This window comes from Macaca mulatta, chromosome 7 (assembly GCF_049350105.2).
Source record: "Macaca mulatta isolate MMU2019108-1 chromosome 7, T2T-MMU8v2.0, whole genome shotgun sequence".
NCBI lineage: Eukaryota > Metazoa > Chordata > Mammalia > Primates > Cercopithecidae > Macaca > Macaca mulatta.
The window spans coordinates 49,176,497-49,195,150 of record NC_133412.1 but is presented as its reverse complement, the minus strand read 5'-3'; the positions used below and the strand labels follow the sequence as shown (position 1 = coordinate 49,195,150).

Below are 18,654 nucleotides of genomic sequence, written 5' to 3'. Positions count from 1 at the left end.
ACAAATACTCTCTTCCAAGTACCCCCAAGCTTTCCCTTGCCTAAAGATCTCAGAAGCCACAACTGGGTGTGTCAAGATTATTTTGTTTCTAGATCAGTCACCCTCCAGCTCTGGGTTAAGCAACTGTGTGGTCCTGGGCAAACCACATAACTTCCAAAAAGTTCATTATCCTCATATGTAAAATTAGTAGGTTAGACTAGATTATTTCTAAGGTTCCTTATTAAATGATTCAAGACACTAGAATTTGGTGCTTAACATCACTTTCTGGCTCTGGGGGGGGGTGGAGAGAGAGAGAGAAAGAGAGAGAAAGAGAGAGAAAGAGTGTGTGTGAGTGTGTGTGTGCACGTATTTTAAAAGGAGTCCTCGGTCCACCCTTTGCTGACAAAATCCCAGAGACTTCCCAGCCCCTCCTTCTCCACTTGGGAGGGTATGGACACTTGCAGCTTTGGAAATCCTGGTTTTTGCTCTTTCTTCTTTCTCAACTGCTCACCCTATCATCCCATTTTAAAGCATCCTAGATATTTTCTTCTTTCTCTCCAATCGGGGCCTGTGGGTCATCAGATTTGGTTAAGGAATTTGGAGCTACACTCCGGATTCTTGACTGTATACCTCCCCTCTCTAGGATCCCATGTTTGTCTTTTATATTCTTATGGGTGTTGCCCTCACCCCAACTCCGTATTAATTCCCTCTCATTCTTCTCACTTTGCGTTCTATGTCAACTGGACAAATACCTGCTCACAGATTTACACAATTCCCCTAGTCTATCTAATCTTTCTCCATTAGGCTTGAGAGATCAATTTTTTAATAATAATGATAGCTGCCATTCATTGAGCATATTCTTGTACCAAACACTTTATGGAAATCATCTCCTTAACTTCACTACGACTCTATGATATTGACAAGACCCTCTCATTTTAAAGATAAAGAGAATGATGCTTAGGGAACTTACTTGTAGCCTGCCTAAGCAAGAAGCAGAGATTCAAGCTCAGGCCTGTGTGTTTCAAAGCTCATGGATTTTCTCCCACTATACATAAGACGTCAACACTATTCAAGGGTTTATGATATGCGTTTGTAGTTTAGTGGTTACTCCTAGATTCAGATAATGTTAAGGTTGGAACATACTTAGGAAGTCACTTAATTTTAGTGACTTCTAGTAGAACCTAAGAAATATAAGAACATACCCACACGGAGAAAAGAAATGATATAATTACATGGAAAATTGCACACGTATTATATACAACTATATTTATAATACAAATGGAAAGTACATCTTTACAAGCTTCCACAGAACATTTACAAAAATGACTTGGAATGCCTTCCTCTAATATCTGCCTACAAAACCCCTAAGCATTCTTCAATCCCATTTCAAATGCTACTTTCTCCATAAGCTGTTCCTGATCTCACAAAAGGGTGTGATATGTTTATCAGAGTAATTTATATTTTAGCCCTCACTAACCTATTTGTTGTTTCCTGTCTTTAGAGGGCAGATCGGGTGTCACCTCTTTATTAATTCCATAGCTCTCAGCACAAAACTTGACACAAAAAGTAGCACTCAATGCATGGTTGCTGAATTTAATTCAGAATTGTTTATTTTGCCTTGGTGCAATGTAGGAACATGAAAAATATTGTAGTTAGGCAGAATTCAATACATTCTAATATAAACCACTCTGTCTTTTACATCAATTACTCATTTTGTCCCTTAAATATGCCTCGGTTGAAATTCCAGCATTCTTTCTTTTGGTTCATATTAACTTTCTAAGCTAAAGTAAATAAATTTATTGAATATGCTGAATCAGCAAATAAGGTTTTTTAAGTAAAAAAATTTTATTTTTAAAGGAGAAATGCCTAATTGAGTATGCATGTCAAAAGTATGGTATAAGAAAACAGGGAGGAAAAAAGATACTCATTGTAGCATTAGTTTTTAGACTAAATAATATTTCCATTTATTAAATATGTGACCTTCTCTTAAGGTATTCAATAGTTTCTTGGCAATAAATTTTCTCAAGAAGTAACAATAAAATTTTGTCTGAGCCTCTCACGATATTCCAATCACAATCACTTTTTTCTAATGTAGCTGAGCTGCTTTACAACACTGGCTATACAAAATTGTGAGAGTGAGTTAAAGTAAGGAACTAAAGGCCATCCTTTGCATTTGAATAGATCTTTACAGTTTGCAAAGCACTTTCATGAACATTATCTTATTAATGTTCCTTATATATCATTGCAATATTCTTCTTCTTCCTATTTTATAGGTAGAGAAGCAGAGGTCTAGAAAAATTACTTGCCCAATAAACACTTGTTGCAAAAAAAAGGAGGAATAGAAGGATAAAAATGTGCCTTATGTAGGGTCAAGATGGCAGACTGAGCAAAGGTATTCGTTTTCCTCTTTCCTTTGCAAAATTCCATTAAAATCACAGAAAACACACACAAGTTGTAACAACAACTATAAAACAAGAAAGGATATGATTAGCAGATAAAACATTCTGAAGAATATTAGATATTCTAATATCTGGATATTAGAAAGTTTATGTTGGCAAGAAACCACAGCAGAAGAAACCACCAAAACAGACTATTGCAGAGATGAAAAAATTCTAAACTCAGAAACCACAGGTACAATGAGCAAAAGCTAGAGTGGCCACTAACATCAAGGAAAGGACTGCCTGAAGAATGCTGAGGTCAGCCATGCCCCACCCCTCCACAGGTCAACAAAGATGCTGGTGGGAGGTTTCAACATGTCTTCTTTGAATACTGACAGAAGAGGCAGACATACATTAGAAAAGACACAGAAGACTTGAACAACCTAATCTACAACCTTGATTTAATAGAAATATAAAAGTCTCTGAACCAATTATCAAGAATGTTCATCAAAACAAACATTTTTCTCAAGCACACTTGGCCTGTTTACAGAGGCTGTTCACATGCTAAGCCATAAAGCAAGTCTCAACAAATCTCAGAAAATCAGCATCACACATACCACATTCTCTGACCACAACACAATCAAGTTAGAAATTAATTTCGAATTTAAAAAAACACCAAAACCCTCCATACTTAAAAATATAATTAAATAATGCTTGGGTCAGAGAAAATATCATAATGACGATTTTAAAAAATATTTAAAACTGAGGCCAGGGGCAGTCGCTCATGCCTGTAATCCCAGCACTTTGGGAGGCCAAGGTGGGAGGACTGCTTGTGCCCAGGAGTTCAAGATCAGCTTGGTCAACATAGAAAGACCCCATCTCTACAAAAAATTTTCAAAGATTAGTCAGACATGGTGGCATGTATCTGTGGTCCCAGCTACTGGGGAAGCTGAGGTGGAAGGATCACTTCAGCCCAGGAGGTTGAGGCTGCATGAGCTGTGATCCTGCCACTGCCATCCAGCCTGGGCAACAGATTAAGACTCTGTCTCAAAACAAAACAAAAAACCCTAAAACTGAATAATAGTAAAAATACTGTATATCAAAACTTAAGAGATGCAACATAAGTAATACTACAAGAAAAAATTGCCATCTTTAACACTTACATTAGAACAGATTAAAGGCTAAAAATAAATGAGCTGAACACACACACACACACACACACACACACACAAATATATATGTTTTTTTTTTTTTTTTTTTCTGAGACAGAGTCTCATTCTGTCACCCAGGCTGGAGTGCAATGGTTCAGTTGCAGCTTGCTGCAACCTCCACCTCCTGGGTTCAAGCAATTCCCCTGCTTCAGGCTCCCAAGAAGCTGGGACTATAGGTGCCAGCCACCATGCCTGGTTAATTTTTATATTTTTAGTAGAGATGGTGTTTTGCCATGTTGGCCAGTCTGGTCTTGAACTCCTGACTTCAAGTGATCTGCCTGCCTCGACCTTTCCAAGTGCTAGGATTACATGCGTGAGCCATGCATGCGGCCCACATATATTTTAAAAGTTACTACAGTTAAAGAAAAAATGATGACATGAATAAACCCGAGGAAAGTAGAAAGAAAAATAAAAGCAGAATTGAATGGAAGATAACAAAGCTCCAATGCAGAGGAACAACAATGCCAAAAGTTGATTTTTTTATGAAGATTAGTAAAATTTACAGTATTCTGGAAAGAATGGTTAATAAAATAAAAGGCACAATTGAACAATATTAGGAAAGAAAAAAGGACTCTGCAGCATCTGGAGATCTGCAGATGCTGTAGATAATTAGAAGATATAATGAACATATTTATGTTAATAAACTGGAAAATGTAGATGAAATGGACAAATTCCTAGACATATTTAACTTTTAAACATTTTCCAAGAATAAATAGAAAGCCTTAATACTCCTATAATGATTAAATAAAAATAATCAGTGGTTTAAAATGTCCTTACGGGGGGAAAAACACATCAGGCTTAGCCAGTTTTTTTAGGTGACTTTCTAGGAATAAATTATAATAATTTTATATTATAGAAAATCCTCCAGACATTAGAAAACAAGACGATACTTCTGAAATGAATTTATAAGACTGGTATAGTCTTATAACAAAACAGGAAAGTACAGCATAAGAAAGAAAAATTTACAGGCACTCTCAAATATAGATTTGGAAATATAGAACCCTCTTAAAAACAGTCATGCTATAAAATTAATTTAATAAAAATAGAAATATATCATAACCCAGTTGGATTTATCCCTGGAATGCAAGGATAGTTTAACATTATAAAATCTGTTTCTGTAATTTATCACACTGACAGATTAAAAAAGTAAAACCAAATGATCATCTTAATAGAGAAAATGTGTTAGATAAAATTCAACACATGTTCATGATTAAAAAATAAATCTCTTAGTACACTGGGAATAGAAGAGGGTTTATCAAGCTAATACAAGCATAAACTTACAGCAAACTTGATTTTTAATGGCAAAATGTCAGAAGTGTTCTCTTGAGCAAATTGGGAGCAAAATAGCACTGCCTCAACTCAACATTTTGCTGGAGGTTCTAGCCAGTGCAAAGGTTAAGAAATAAAAATTATAAAAATTGGAAAGTAAACTCAAAATGGCCATTAAAAAAGAAATTAGATATATAAGAATTTGGAAAAGGAAAAATGGCCATTATTCACAGATTACATAATTATGTACCAGAAATTACAAAAGTTCCTACATAAAATTGATTTAAATTAATAAGAGTTTAGAAAGTTTTTTTGATGTAAGATCAGTTGTACTTTTTTTTTTTTTAAGACAGGGTCTTACTCTGCCACCCAGGCTGGAGTGAAGTGGTGTGATCATGGCTCACTGCAGCCTCAGCCTCCCTGTGTTTACGTAATCCTCCCACCCTAGCCTCTTCAGTAGCTGGGAATATAGGCACACACCACCATGCCTAGCTAACTTTTTTTCTGTTTTTCAATTATTATTTTTTTTGTAGAGATGGGTTTCACCCAGGGCTGGTCTCAAACTCCTGGGCTCAAATGATCTGCCTGCCTTGGTATCCCAAAGTGCTACTAGCATTACAAGCATGAGCCACCATGGCCAGATGATCATTTGGACTTCTAAGCATTAGCAACCAAAAGAAAAAATTAATTAGGAAAACATACACATAATTTATAATAAAAAATAACAAGGTACCTAGGATTAAATATAAAATAAAGATGTATAAGATTTTTGCATAGGAAATTGTAAAACTTTATTAGAAAACGTCAAAGAAGACTTAAATAAATGTAAAGCTTATATGCTATGTTCGTGGATAGAATGGCTCAATATTAGAATGATTTTAGTGTTCTCATGTTAATCTATAGACTCAATACAATACTGATAAAAATTCTTAAAGGATTTTTCAAGGAAAACTGATGTGATAATTTCAAATTTCATAAGGAAGAACAAATGTCTAAGAATAACTAAGACACTCCCAAATAATGTGAACTGATTTGCCCTACACAGATTGAGATTTATTATAAGGCTGTAGTAATTAAGACAGCAGGTTACTTGTACAGACATAGAAATGTCCAATGGAGCAAATACAGAGGCCAGAAAAAGATAAACATATATATGGAAACTTGGTACTGAAAAGAAATGGCCCTGGAAATTTGTTGAAAGGGAAAGACTATTCAATAAATGTTCCTGTAGTAACTCATTGCCAAAATGGGGAAAAAAGAAAATTAGATCCCTTAATGAAAAATGAAATTAGATCTCTTATTTACCCTATACAGAAAATTTAATTCCAAGCATATAAAAACTTAACTGTGAAGTGCAAAACTTCAATAATTTTAGAAAGCAATATAGGAGAATATGTCTATAACCTTGGGATCAATAATTTCCTAAACAGAAAAAGAGAGTGTTAACACAAAGAAATAAAACGGATACATTCAAATACACTAAAATCAAGGACTTCTGTTTAGCTAAAGACACTTTACAAGTCATAAGGTGGAGAAAATATTACATGGAATAAAAAGCAGAGGGTTCATATTCAAAACACACAAAAGACTCTTAAATCAGTAGTGAAAAAGCAAATAACTAAATTTAAAACCAGAAAATAAATACAAACAGGCATTTCACAGAAGAAGAAACGTGAATGATATGTATACACGTAAACATTATACTATATCAATAGTTAATGATCAGAGAAATGTCCATTAGCATACACTGATACCATTTTATATCTTATATATAAGTAAAAATTAACTTGTCTGATAATACCTAATACTGGAAAGGAGATAAATCATTGAGAACTTTTACACTCTACAAGTGGAAATGAAAACTAATAAAACTGCTGTGGAAAGCAATCTGATATTAATTGCAGAGTTAAACAAACATATTCTCCATGACCCACCAATTCAACTCTTAGGCATGCATCCTGAAGGAATCCTTGCAAAGATATATGAGGAGACATGTTACAAAGTGTTCACAGCAGCATTGTTTGTAATAGGAAAAACACCCTAGAAGGAACCCAAATATCTATCAACAGGTAAAAAGATTATATATTCATATTGTAGAATACTATCTAGCACTGAAAATGAATGAACCACTGCTACAAATATTACCACGTCAAATAAAAACATCAAGTTGAATTAAAAAAAATCAAGATACCATGTTTACACAACTCAAAACCAAACAAGATCAAACAGTATGTTCTTTTTGGGCTTGGTTTTTTTTTTTTTTGAGATGGAGTCTCACTGTCACCCAGGCTGGAGTACAAAGTGGTACCATCTCAGCTCACTGCAACCTCCACCTCCTGGATTCAAGTGATTCTCCTGATTCAGCCTACTGAGTAGCTGGGACTACAGGCATGCAGCATCTTGCCCAACCAATTTTTGTATTCTTTTAGTAGAGATGGGGTTTTACCATGTTGGCCAGGTTGGTCTCGAACTCCTGACCTCAAGTGATCAACCCTTCAAACAAAAAAGTAAATGTTCACTTCCATTTCTCTTATTCAGTATTGTATTCTGGAAGTTCTAGCAAGCAGCCTTTCAGAGTGCTGGGATCAGAGGCATGAGCCACTGCACCTGGCCCAAACAGTATATTCTTTAGATACACATACACCTGTGATTATATTATAGATAAAAGCAATGAAGTGCAAACCATAAAATTCAGGATGGTTGTCTCTCGTGGAGAGAAGCAAGGAGGACATGAGTGGGGAGTAGCGTACAGTACTGGGAGTTTTGATTGCTTTAGTTGTGTGGTGAGTTCATAGGTTTTTGCTTTATTCTACTTCATAATTGCTTATATATTACATATATTACATATGTTCTCCTACACATATTCAGTATTATACCTTTTTAAGAAATAAAATAAATGGTTAAAAAAATACTCAAATACCATCACTCCACTAAAGAGCTGGACGGTATTACGATTGAGTTCAGCAAACCTTCAAAAAAAAAAAAGGTAACTCCTTGGTTGTTTAAACTGTTTCAGAGGCTAGGTGTGGTGGCTCACACCTGTAATCTTAGTACTCAAGGAGTCTGAGGTGGGAGGATCACTTGGGTCCAGGAGTTCAAGACCAGTCTGGGCAACACAGTAACACAGTGAGACCCTGTCTCTACACAAAGTAAAAAATTAGCCGGGCATGGTGGCGCATGCCTGTAGTCCCAGCATCTTGGAAGGCTGAGGCAGGAGGATTACTTGAGCCTGGGAGGTTGAGGCTGCAGTGAGATGTGATTGGGGCACTGCACTTCCAGCCTGGGTGACAGAGTGAGATCCTGTCTCAAATAAAACAAAACAAAACAAAAAAAACCAGGCCACGCGCGGTGGCTCACGCCTGTAATCTCAGCACTTTGGGAGACCGAGGTGGGCGGATCACGAGGTCAGGAAGTGGAGACCATCCTGGTTAACACAGTGAAACACGTGTCTACTAAAAAATACAAAAAATACCAAAAAAAAAAAAAAAATTAGTTGGGCATGGTGGCAGGTGCCTGTAGTCCCAGCTACTTGGGAGGCTGAGGCAGGAGAATGGTGTGAGGGTGACAGAGCGAGACTCTGTCTCAAAAACAAAACAAAACAAAACAAAACTGCTTCAAAGCACACAAAAAGATTAAAGATTTCTGAATTGATTTTACAAAACTATCAAAACCCTGGTCTAGCACAATAAAATATAGCCAAGAGCCAATACCACTTATTTAAAAAGAAGAAAAAATTTAAAATATTTATAAATCAAATACAGTAGTAAATTTAATGAAGAAATCATTATTAAGATAGTTAATTCCAAGAATGCAAAGACAGTCCAACATTAAGAAATTCATAATATATTCACTATGTAAGTAGATTAATGGAAACAACTCATATGAGCATTTTGACAAAGGCAAACAATATTTGATAAAATTCAGCAATCACTCCTGATAAAAACTTAGAAATAAACTTGTAACTGGATAAAATGTATCTACCTGAACCTCTGATAGGTATCATACTTAGTGATGACATATTAGAAACATTCCCATTTAAGTCTGGAAAAGCGGGGCGCGGTGGCTTATCTCAGCACTTTGAGAGGTCGAGGCGGGTGGATCACCCAAGGTCAGGAGATCGAGACCAGCCTGGCCAACATGATGAAGCCCAGTCTCTACTGGAAATACAAAAATTAACTGGGTGTGGTGGCGCAAAACCTGTAATCCTAGCTACTCGGGAGGCTGACGCAGGAGAATTGCTTGAACCTGGGAGGTGGAGGTTGCAGTGAGCTGAGATTATGCCATTGCACTCCAGCCTGGGCAACAAGAGCAAAACTCCATCTCAAAAAAAAAAAAAAAAAAAGTCTAGTAGAAGACAGGATTGTTCACTTTCATTTATCTTATTCAGTACTGTATTCTGGAAGCTCTGACAAATGCAGTTAGACATGAGGTAGAAACAAGCACAGGTATCAGACAAGAAGGAAAAACTCTGCCATTGCAAGTCATAGGCACACACATACACATATGCACATAAACCCACAGACACACACATAGGCACACCCCCTCGTGTTTATAAATGTACAGGAATGGTTCTAGAAGGACAGATGCTAAATTGTTAACAATGGTCTCATCTGGGCAGGGAAGGAGGATAGGGGAGAGAATGAGGGTAAAGAGGAACCTTTAATTTTTACTCTCTGTATTTGTTTGCATGAATTTGTTTTCACAACAGTTTTTATAATATAAAAAAATTGTTAGGCTGGTGCGGTGGCCCATGCCTATAATGCCAGCACTTTGGGAGGCCGAGGCAGGCGGATCACTTGAGGTCAGGAGTTGGAGACCAAAGTGAAACCCCGTCTCTACTAAAAATACAAAAATTAGCCAGCATGGTGGCAGGCACCTGTAATCACAGCTACTCAGGAGGCTGAAGCAGAAGAATCCTTGAACCTGGGAGGCAGAGGTTTCAGTGAGCTGAGATCGCACCACTACACTCCAACCTGCGTGACAGGGTGAGACTCTGTCTCAACAACAACAACAACAACAAAAACATTTAAATGAGAAAAGTCATATGGTGACTTTTCACCCAAGTGATTGACCCAAGGCTCAAACTTGAGTCTTGCATTAGCAAGTGAGTTCCACATAGCTGGTTTGCTATTTTAGATACCAGAAAAAGAAAGAAAGGCGAAGCCAGGGAGAATTGTGTACCACGAAATAGTCATTAAGGTCATTACACTGACCCTTCATTTCTATTTGCCAAAAATAACACTCTAGGAACGAAGAGTGACAACTAGTATTTTAAATAAACGGTGTCACTGCTTACAAAGCAGTCCTACATGAATTATTTAATATGATTTACTCCTTGGGAAATAATTTCAATAATTTATGAAGAAGAAAAAGTCCTGCAATGATGACCTAAATGACATGTCAGAAAAAGATAATCTTAAGACTGTAGATCTAGAATTTTGAGAACTTTCAAAGGCCCAGAGAAAAACTCCAGTTCTCAGGATCGAGCTGACTGACAAATTTGCTGCCACATCCCCTCACCATGGATGCTTCTGTGATCTGAACTATGCATTGTTTCCAGAACATGCCATGTCCTTTTTTATTTCTGGGGCTCTATAGATGTTTTCCCTCTGCCTAGAATGCTCTCCCTCTTTCCCCTGACAATGCTTACCTATCCATCAGAAAAGAGTTAAGACTGCAGACCTGACTGCTCTCCTTGAAAAGATCTGCTTACAAGGCTGGCCCTAGGCTGGAGTCCGGTAACTTGGATCTGGGGAGGGTTCCCGTCATTCCCAGAACTGATAAGGGTGGCGTGCTTGCTGTGCCTCCACTGTATAGACAATATGGCTTATGGTGAACACCTGCCTTCCCTGTGGGAGTCTGGAATTTTGTTAGCTGGCAGGCAGAGGCTGTGTATGTGGTCAGCCCCAGTAAAGATGCTGGGCTATGGGCCTCTAACAAGCTTCCTAGCTGGCAACATTTCCCATGTGTCGTCATAACCCATTGCTTGGGGAAGTAAGTGGGTCCTGTGTGCCTTCCCTGGGGGAAAAAAAAAAAAAAAAACCTTGGGAGCTTCCATCTCGTTTGCCCCAGACTTTACCCCATGAACCTTTTCCCTTTGTTGATTTTCTTCATATACTTTCACTGTAATAAATCATAGCTGAGTGCCAATGTATGCTGAGTCACTGAATCACCGCAGATAATTGAATCATAGGGGTTGTCTTGAAGACCCCCAACACACAACCCTTCAAGCTTCAGTTCAAATATGTCATCATTTGTGGAATCTTTCTTTGCTTTCTTATGTAGCTTCCCATTGTTCTTGCAATTAATGAGAGATCTTTATTGCATGATCATTAACTGTCTCTATTCTGTGCCCCTTTTAGAGTATAAGCTCATCAAAGACAAAGATCTGGTCTTTTCACCTTTCTTTTTTCAGCACAGGGTTAATATACTTGCTCGCATTTGCAATGGTGATTGTAGTCGATAGCACGTTTTACACAATGGGAGCATTTTACGCACATTCAATTTGTTTTTCTTACCTAAAAGCATATCCTGGTGGTCATTTCATTGCACATCTACAGCTACCTCATTCTTTCTGAACACCTGCACAGCATGCCTTATCACGAGGACAGTAGGATGGAAAGGGCCTAATTATAACAGGTGGCTCATAGAACATTTTACACACTCAGAGTAGACCTATATGATAAAAAGTCTTAGAAATGGAAAATCTGGGTCCAAAAGACATTTATTTATTTTTAACGTAAAAATTGTGATATAATTTACATACCAAAAAATTTGCTCTTTTAAAGGATATGGTTCAGTAGTTTTTAGGATAGTCACAAAATTGTGCAACCATCACCACTACCTAATTCCAAGATGCTTTCATCACCATGAAAAGAAACCTTGTCTGTACCCATTAGCAGCTAAGATATTTATTTTTTATTTTGATAGGTTTTGCCATATTGTACCATCAAAATTAAAGAACATCTATGCCTGTAATCCCCACACTTTGGGAGGCCGAGATGGGCGGATCATGAGGTCAGGAGATCGAGACCATCCTGGCTAACACGGTGAAACCCCGTCTCGACTAAAAAATACAAAAAAATCAGTCGGGCGTGGTGGTGGGTGCCTATAGTCCCAGATACTTGGGAGGCTGAGGCAGAAGAATGGAGTGAAACTGGGAGGCGGAGCTTGCAGTGAGCCGAGATCGTGCCACTGCACTCCAGCCTGGGCAACAGAGCGAGACTCCGTCTCAAAAATAAATAAATAAATAAATAAATAAATAAATAAATAAAAGAACATCTTTTTGACCACACTTTGCAGAATTTATCATGTTATTCCAAATATGGAATGTAGTAGATTTCTAGTTGCATCTCCTTCCCTGTCCCTACATATAACAATGTCTCGTTGGTCTTATCTGAGAAGGTTAAGTGCGAGTTCAAGAAAGAAAATGCAAGCCTCCCATTCCCACCTCCCCTTCCCCGCCATTCTGCTGCATCCTGCAAAGAAGCTGCACATTGGCACACTCCCCACGCTGATAAATGCATCAAAAGTCCAGCTTGACTTTAAAAGTCCTTTACAGTCTTTTCGGGGATACATCCCATCTGTACAAGTGTACATGGTGGCCACCCTAACCTTGACTAGGACAAAGGGATCCTCATGATCTCACTGTTCTGAGTTTAACGCTCTGGCAATGGGACAATTAAAGAAGGCACAGTTCTTTTCTGTGTCTGTTCTCCAACCCATGCACTGACACCATACCACGTTGTTCTGTCCTTGGACCACAGTCACCAGCACTGACAGTGCCAGCCACAGGATGCCAAACAAGGCTTGCTTTGCATCACACCCCTCCTCTCACCACCTGCCAGGCTCTGCTTATCTGAAAGGACCTCACACCCTAGAAAACTGACTGTAAACTGCTTCCCAGAGTGTGCCGCTTGGCTTCCAGCTCCACATTGAGAACACAGCCCTTCAAGCACCCCCAGGTGTATGACGCTTTCTTACCCGTTCTTCCTTTCCTCATGTGTTTTTAGGCACGTCCAAAGGGAAGATAATTAAAACCTGCAAGAAAACCAGCTGGCAGAGAAAAGGAACATCTTGGTGACTTAGGGACGACGCCACATGTTTATGGGTAAGTTTTGTAAGTAACACGACAATAAAAAAGAGGGTCTTATAAATAAATGCCACATTCTTCAAAGCTCTATCTAAACTACATTCTTTTTAAGGAAGAGGTGGGGGCTACTCATACTCATGCTCCTTCCTCATCACTTCATTTCCAAGAAGGAAAAAGGAATCCTAATCGTACAATTTCCTAGGAGCTCAGGCATTCTGGAGCCAACAGCACAGAAACACACACGCACTCACACATGCACGCACACTCACATGCACACACTAGGGGAAAGAGGGAAAGCAAGAACGAAAAGAGGAAGAGGCCCAAGAGGATCTTTATTTAGCAAAGCAGAGTGGAACAAAGGGGCAGGAGCGCAGGCATCTCACTACCTTTGATCGGGTTTTCTGGCTATTCATGTTAAGCACACACACTTCTAACTCATAAGACAAAACCTCTGCCTTCTCGCAAACGCTGAACACTGTCTGAAAAGCACCAAGATTTGGGTGAGCCTGTATAATCCCTTTCAATTTTCATCTGCTTTGCTGATTGTCAGGTGAAGCAGAGCCGTTTGCCACTCTGCATGTGACACAAGGCTAGGGGCACACACATTCCAGCGTGGCCTTCCCCACGAGCCAGCTGTGTGCAGGTAACTAAAGCCTGCCCTTTGCTTGCTGTTAATAAGAATAATTGGCACGCCACTGAGGGGCTGCTGGAGCGCTGTGATTTGCTCAGTTCGGGGGTCTCCCCAGACCATATGTGCATGCAGCGGTGATAGAAATATTTTCCATATGAGCTCTCCTCTCGCCTGCTTAAGTGCTCCAGGCTGAGTGAGGCCAGCCCATTTGTCATTTACTCTACACACTAAAAAAATCAACAGGGAAATTGTGAACTTCAACTACAACTAGAGGGCAATGGTCTGCTTTCAGCTTCCAGCATCACTCACCCATTCAGTTTCTCCTGCTCCCATTCAAGGGCTCAATCACTCCACAGGCCCAGAAAATATCTACAGAGCAGAGGACATGAGTAACTAATAGGCGAAAAGCCTACAACAAATGACCCGTTGCTGCATGTCTCTGAGCTGCATGTCTGTTTTGAACAGAGCAACAAGCCTGCTGAAACCACAGCTAGCCTTGCAGCCCTGGGCTTGGGAGCACTCCCACTTCCACTCTTCTTAGACAAGGGAAAGTAATTACATTAGGCTTTCAGAGCCTGCTTGGTCCCTGACAAGGCTAACAAAAAGCAAAGCTGTGAAGTGGCCTCATGGCCTTTTTAGGAGATACACTTTTCACTTGGCTTTTCAAAGAGGGAGACGGATGCAGGAGAAAGGCTGTCCTTTCGTTACTCAGGCATCAGGGTAAGGAAGGAAAGGAGTGGATGAGGGAAATACGTTGCAGGCTTGTTCGCAGGTGAGGGTGGATACACCAAGGTGCTTCCCTCTCCAGGCTCAATGATCATCTACTCCAATCTCTTTGCCTGCATCAAAAACTGACTCCGAGAGGTATCACTGATGTTAAAAAAAACAAAAAACAAAAAAAACCTGTACCCAACAACCATATGAACTGAACCAATAATAATAAATCATCCTCATGAGCTTAGAACATGTCTCCCTGCTAAGGTACATCTGGGCATACTCCTAGCCCTGTTATATATCATCATCCCTTTTCAAACCTATGGTAGAAAGTTAAACACAGATTTTTCCAAGCACATCAAAGCAAAAAATAAAAATAAAAAATAATAATAAAAAAAAGAGAGAAGTGTTGCAAAAGCAGGGAAGAAAAGCAATTCCCCTAGCATGTACATTCTCTCTGCAGCACTAGAGAAAAGTTCTCAAAAGGTAACAGTCCCTAACGAAATCTGACATGGCACATCTTTTTTTTTTTTTTTCTGCTACAGCAGGAGAAACGTGCGTGCTACAGGCATCTGACACCAAGGCCAGAGCAGCTTCCCGGTGTGGCAACTGTACAGACAGCTTCAGAATGATATTTTAGAAATTATAAAATTCTTCAAGAAGAAAAGAAGCCTTCATATAAGAAAAGGCAAGAGAAGCCTACAAAAGTAATATAAAGCATTACTCTTTGCACCCCATAAAATTCCATTCCCTGATCCCTCTTGGTAGATAGAAGAGGAAATATAATGCTGAAAAAAAATACAACTTCTGACAAGATATTTTATTTGGCTTACCTCTCCCCCAGGTCTTGCTAACACTGCTGTTTGAACGTGGAGCAATGTTAATATCAGGTAGCTGACAAACATTATTACCCAAAGTTAGAACTACCCTAGAGGAGAACTCCGTCTGCCAAGTGCTAACAGCTAGCAGATGCACTTGTGTCTCGGGATTCCAGCCCTGGAGTTCCGCTAGGCACCGCGCTGGTTCCCTCGGCTCTCCCTCACTGTACTACCCGGCGCTTCGAGCTCAGCCTCTGTTCTGAAGAAAACTGGTAAGCTGATCTCTTCATGTAATAACTTCTCCCGGCTGGGGGAGGGGACAGGAGCCAGCTGGGAGCTGGGGGGCTGCCTTTAACAGAAAGCAGAAAGGGGAGGGACAGAAATGATCAATGTGGAGTTCTGCATCTGGTCTCATTCATGAAAAGGGTTCCAAGGTAAGTACTCCAAATGCAGGGGGACAGCCCCTACCTCGTCAACTGAGGCAGGGAGGGGGCAGTGAATTGCAGCAGGATGAGCTCCAGGCTGGGAACGGGGAGAGCCAGGGCCTTCCTAGTCCAGGATCTGGAGCTGACAAGCTGTGTTTGCCTGGACAAGTTGCCAGCCCTCTCTGGCTGCAGTTTATTTTTCTCACTTGTACAAAGGTTGGGTGAATGATGTCTGAGTGCCCTTTTAGATCTGATTTGATGGTTGCAGAAATCTAGGCAGTTAAAAGCTGTATTATCAAGGGCAGCCTCAACGGGGAAAGAAGTTACAAGGGTGATGTGTGTTTGTGCACCAATTGTATAGACACAAACTGTGGAAGCCATTATATCCCCCTCTTGCTGCATCCCTGGGTCACTATGCCTAACCAAGAGCTTGAGGAATTATTGCAGAAAATGTAAAAATAGGTGGTAAGATGGGAACAAGTGAATCCTAAGTGTCAGACAGTGCTGTCAGAGTACACTGAAATGCAGGATGGTTTTAAAGAAATAAGAGCTACCTCTGAGTAGACTCACATCGACCATCAAAGTGGGGCTTGGGAGCGTGGGGAGCAGGCTGGGAAAAGGGTCATCCTAAAGCCTACAGTGCACTTGAGATACACCTTACATGGCCACCTGTTATCCTGAAATAGCAGGGGTCATGGCTTAAAATGGATTAGAACCCATCAAGTATGTATTCTGCCCGGAATGGGCTCAAGGTGCTATTCTGAGGCTCTTGGTGGCCACAGAGGATAGGATGACTGCATGGTGCAGTGGAAACACCCTGAGGTCCTGGAATTAGGCAGGTGTGGGTTAAACTCCAGTTGTACTTCAAACTCTCGTGTGTGTCTCTGGGTGAGTATTTAACCCTGGTGAGCCCTAGTCTCCCCTCCTGTGAAACAGGGAAATGCCATCCAATGGTTATGATGAGTATCAATGAGCTCACCTAGGCACAAAATGTGGCGTAGTTCCTGGCACACAATAAGTACTAAAGACACAGGCTTTCTCTTTGATCTGAAATAAGTATCAGCAGCCAGCCCCAGAAAGTAAATTAATAAACACTTGAAAAGCCTCAGGTTATGAGCATTTTCCTGCATTAATGAGGAAACTTTAAACCTAACTGCAGTTTGCAGCCATCTCAGAAACTTTATTATCACCAGTCACATGACCATTTACCAGTGGGGAGTTTTTTGGCGGGTGACTGGGAGGGAAGAACTTTCATTCCTTCTTCCAGGGCTATAAGAGAAAAACAGGTATAGTGAGGATAATATCTCCAGTTAAGGAAAGAAAGGAATGAATTTTTCCTCTTCCCCCTTCTTAGTCATTGTTACGGTTCAGCTTTGGGTCTGTTCTGCTCCCTAACTGAAGGGGAAAGTTATCTACTGAGTAACCTCACGAGAAATGCAGGAATTATTTAAGAAAGCCAAAGTTCTTGAAAGACCAGGAGTACTGTCTAGCCAGGGGTTGGGAAACCTTCTGTAAAAGGCCAGATGGTTTTAGGTTTTACAGACCATGTAGTCTCAGTAGTAACTACTCAACCCTGCCATTATAGCACAAAAGCAACCACAGACAACACACACATGAACGGGTGTGGCTGTGTTCCAATAAAACTTTATTTGTAAAAACAGGCAGGCGGCCAGATTTGACAGCAGTTTGCCAGCCCCTGGTCTGGAGACTTCTCAATCATCCTTCAATCCACTGCAATCTTTTGACCTCTCTGCTCTACTGCAAGGGCTCTGGAAAGGTCACCAATGGCCCCTGTGTCACAAAATTCAAAAGATAATCATTTAGCACTTATTTACTTCTCTGTAACCATGTCCTCCTTTTCTTTTAATATTGTGGTAACAAATAGACAACATAAATTTATCATGTTGACCATTACTAAGTATACAATTGAGTGGCATTAAGTATATTCACAATGTTGTGCAGCCATCACCACTATTCATTTCTAGAACTTTTCCATTATCCCAAACAGAAACTCTGTATTCATTGAACACTACCTCTCCATTTCCCCTCCTCCAAGCCCCTGGCAACCTCTATGCTACTCTCTGTCTCCATGAGTTTTCCTGGTCTAGGTACTTCATATAAGTGGAATCATACACTACAGTATTTGTCCGTTTGTGTCTGACTTATTTCACATAGCATGTTCCCAAGGTTCATCCACTCTGTAACAGGTATCAAAATTTCATTCTTTTATAAGGTTAAACAATATTCCATTATATGGATATACCACATTTTGTTTATTCATCCATCTGGTAGAAACTTGGATTGTTTCTACCATTTGGCTGTTATGCATAATGCTGCTATGAACATGGGTGTACAAGTATCTATTTGAATCCCTGCTTTTAATTATTTTGGATATATATCTAGGAGTAGAATCACTGAATCATATGATAATTCTATGTTTAACTTTTTGAGAAGCTACCAAACTGTTCTCCATAGTGGCGGCACCATTTTACATTCTCACCAGCAATGCACGAAGGTTCAATTTCTCTACCTCCTGACAACACTTATTATTTTCCACTTTTTTGACAATAACCATCTTAATGGGTATGAAATGTATGTCCTCCTGTTTGAACCACTCTCTTCCCATAGCTTCCAGGGCTATGGCTCTAGATTTCCTTTGCCTCTAATTAGCCAACATTCATTGAGCACTATGAGCCCAGTATTATTAAAATTATTTTAAAAACTTTTAAAATAGATTCATGTAACCATGATAACAGGCTTATTAAATAATTTGCTCCATGTCACACAACAGTAGGTGGCAGTTGGCATTCTGACCCTAAAAGCCTTTGTCCAGAGCCTGACTCTTAATGACAGCATTGCCTTGTCACCATTTCTCTGGACTCCTTGACACACCCTGGGCCTAGCTCCTAAATTCCTATATTCTAGGCCCTGTCTCCTCTCTATCTGTCCTTGTTGGGCCATCTTATCATTCCAGTGGCCCCAACCCTTTGCACATTCATGACTCTTTTTTAATTTTTATTTTTTGAGATGGAGTTTTGCTCTTGTTGCCCAGCTGGAGTGCAATGGTGCAATCTCAGCTCACAGCAACTTCCGCCTCCCAGGTTCAAACGATTCTCCTGCCTCAGCCTCCCAAGTAG

General features: G+C 39.8%; 1 protein-coding gene across 3 annotated transcripts in view; it reads right to left on the bottom strand.

Moving 5' to 3' along the window:
• The window catches only part of THSD4 (thrombospondin type 1 domain containing 4), a 698,888-nt gene that overhangs the window by 220,383 nt on the left and 459,851 nt on the right, over nucleotides 1-18,654 (bottom strand). The window contains exon 1 of one of the 3 annotated variants that reach the window (XM_001089233.5): nucleotides 15,108-15,353. The exons of the other annotated variants lie outside the window; for them this stretch is intronic. Within the exon in view, the coding sequence (XP_001089233.2) occupies nucleotides 15,108-15,179 (72 nt within the window). The 5' untranslated portion in view covers nucleotides 15,180-15,353. Of the gene's footprint in view, nucleotides 1-15,107; nucleotides 15,354-18,654 lie in introns of those variants that run through there. 3 annotated transcript variants of the gene reach the window in all.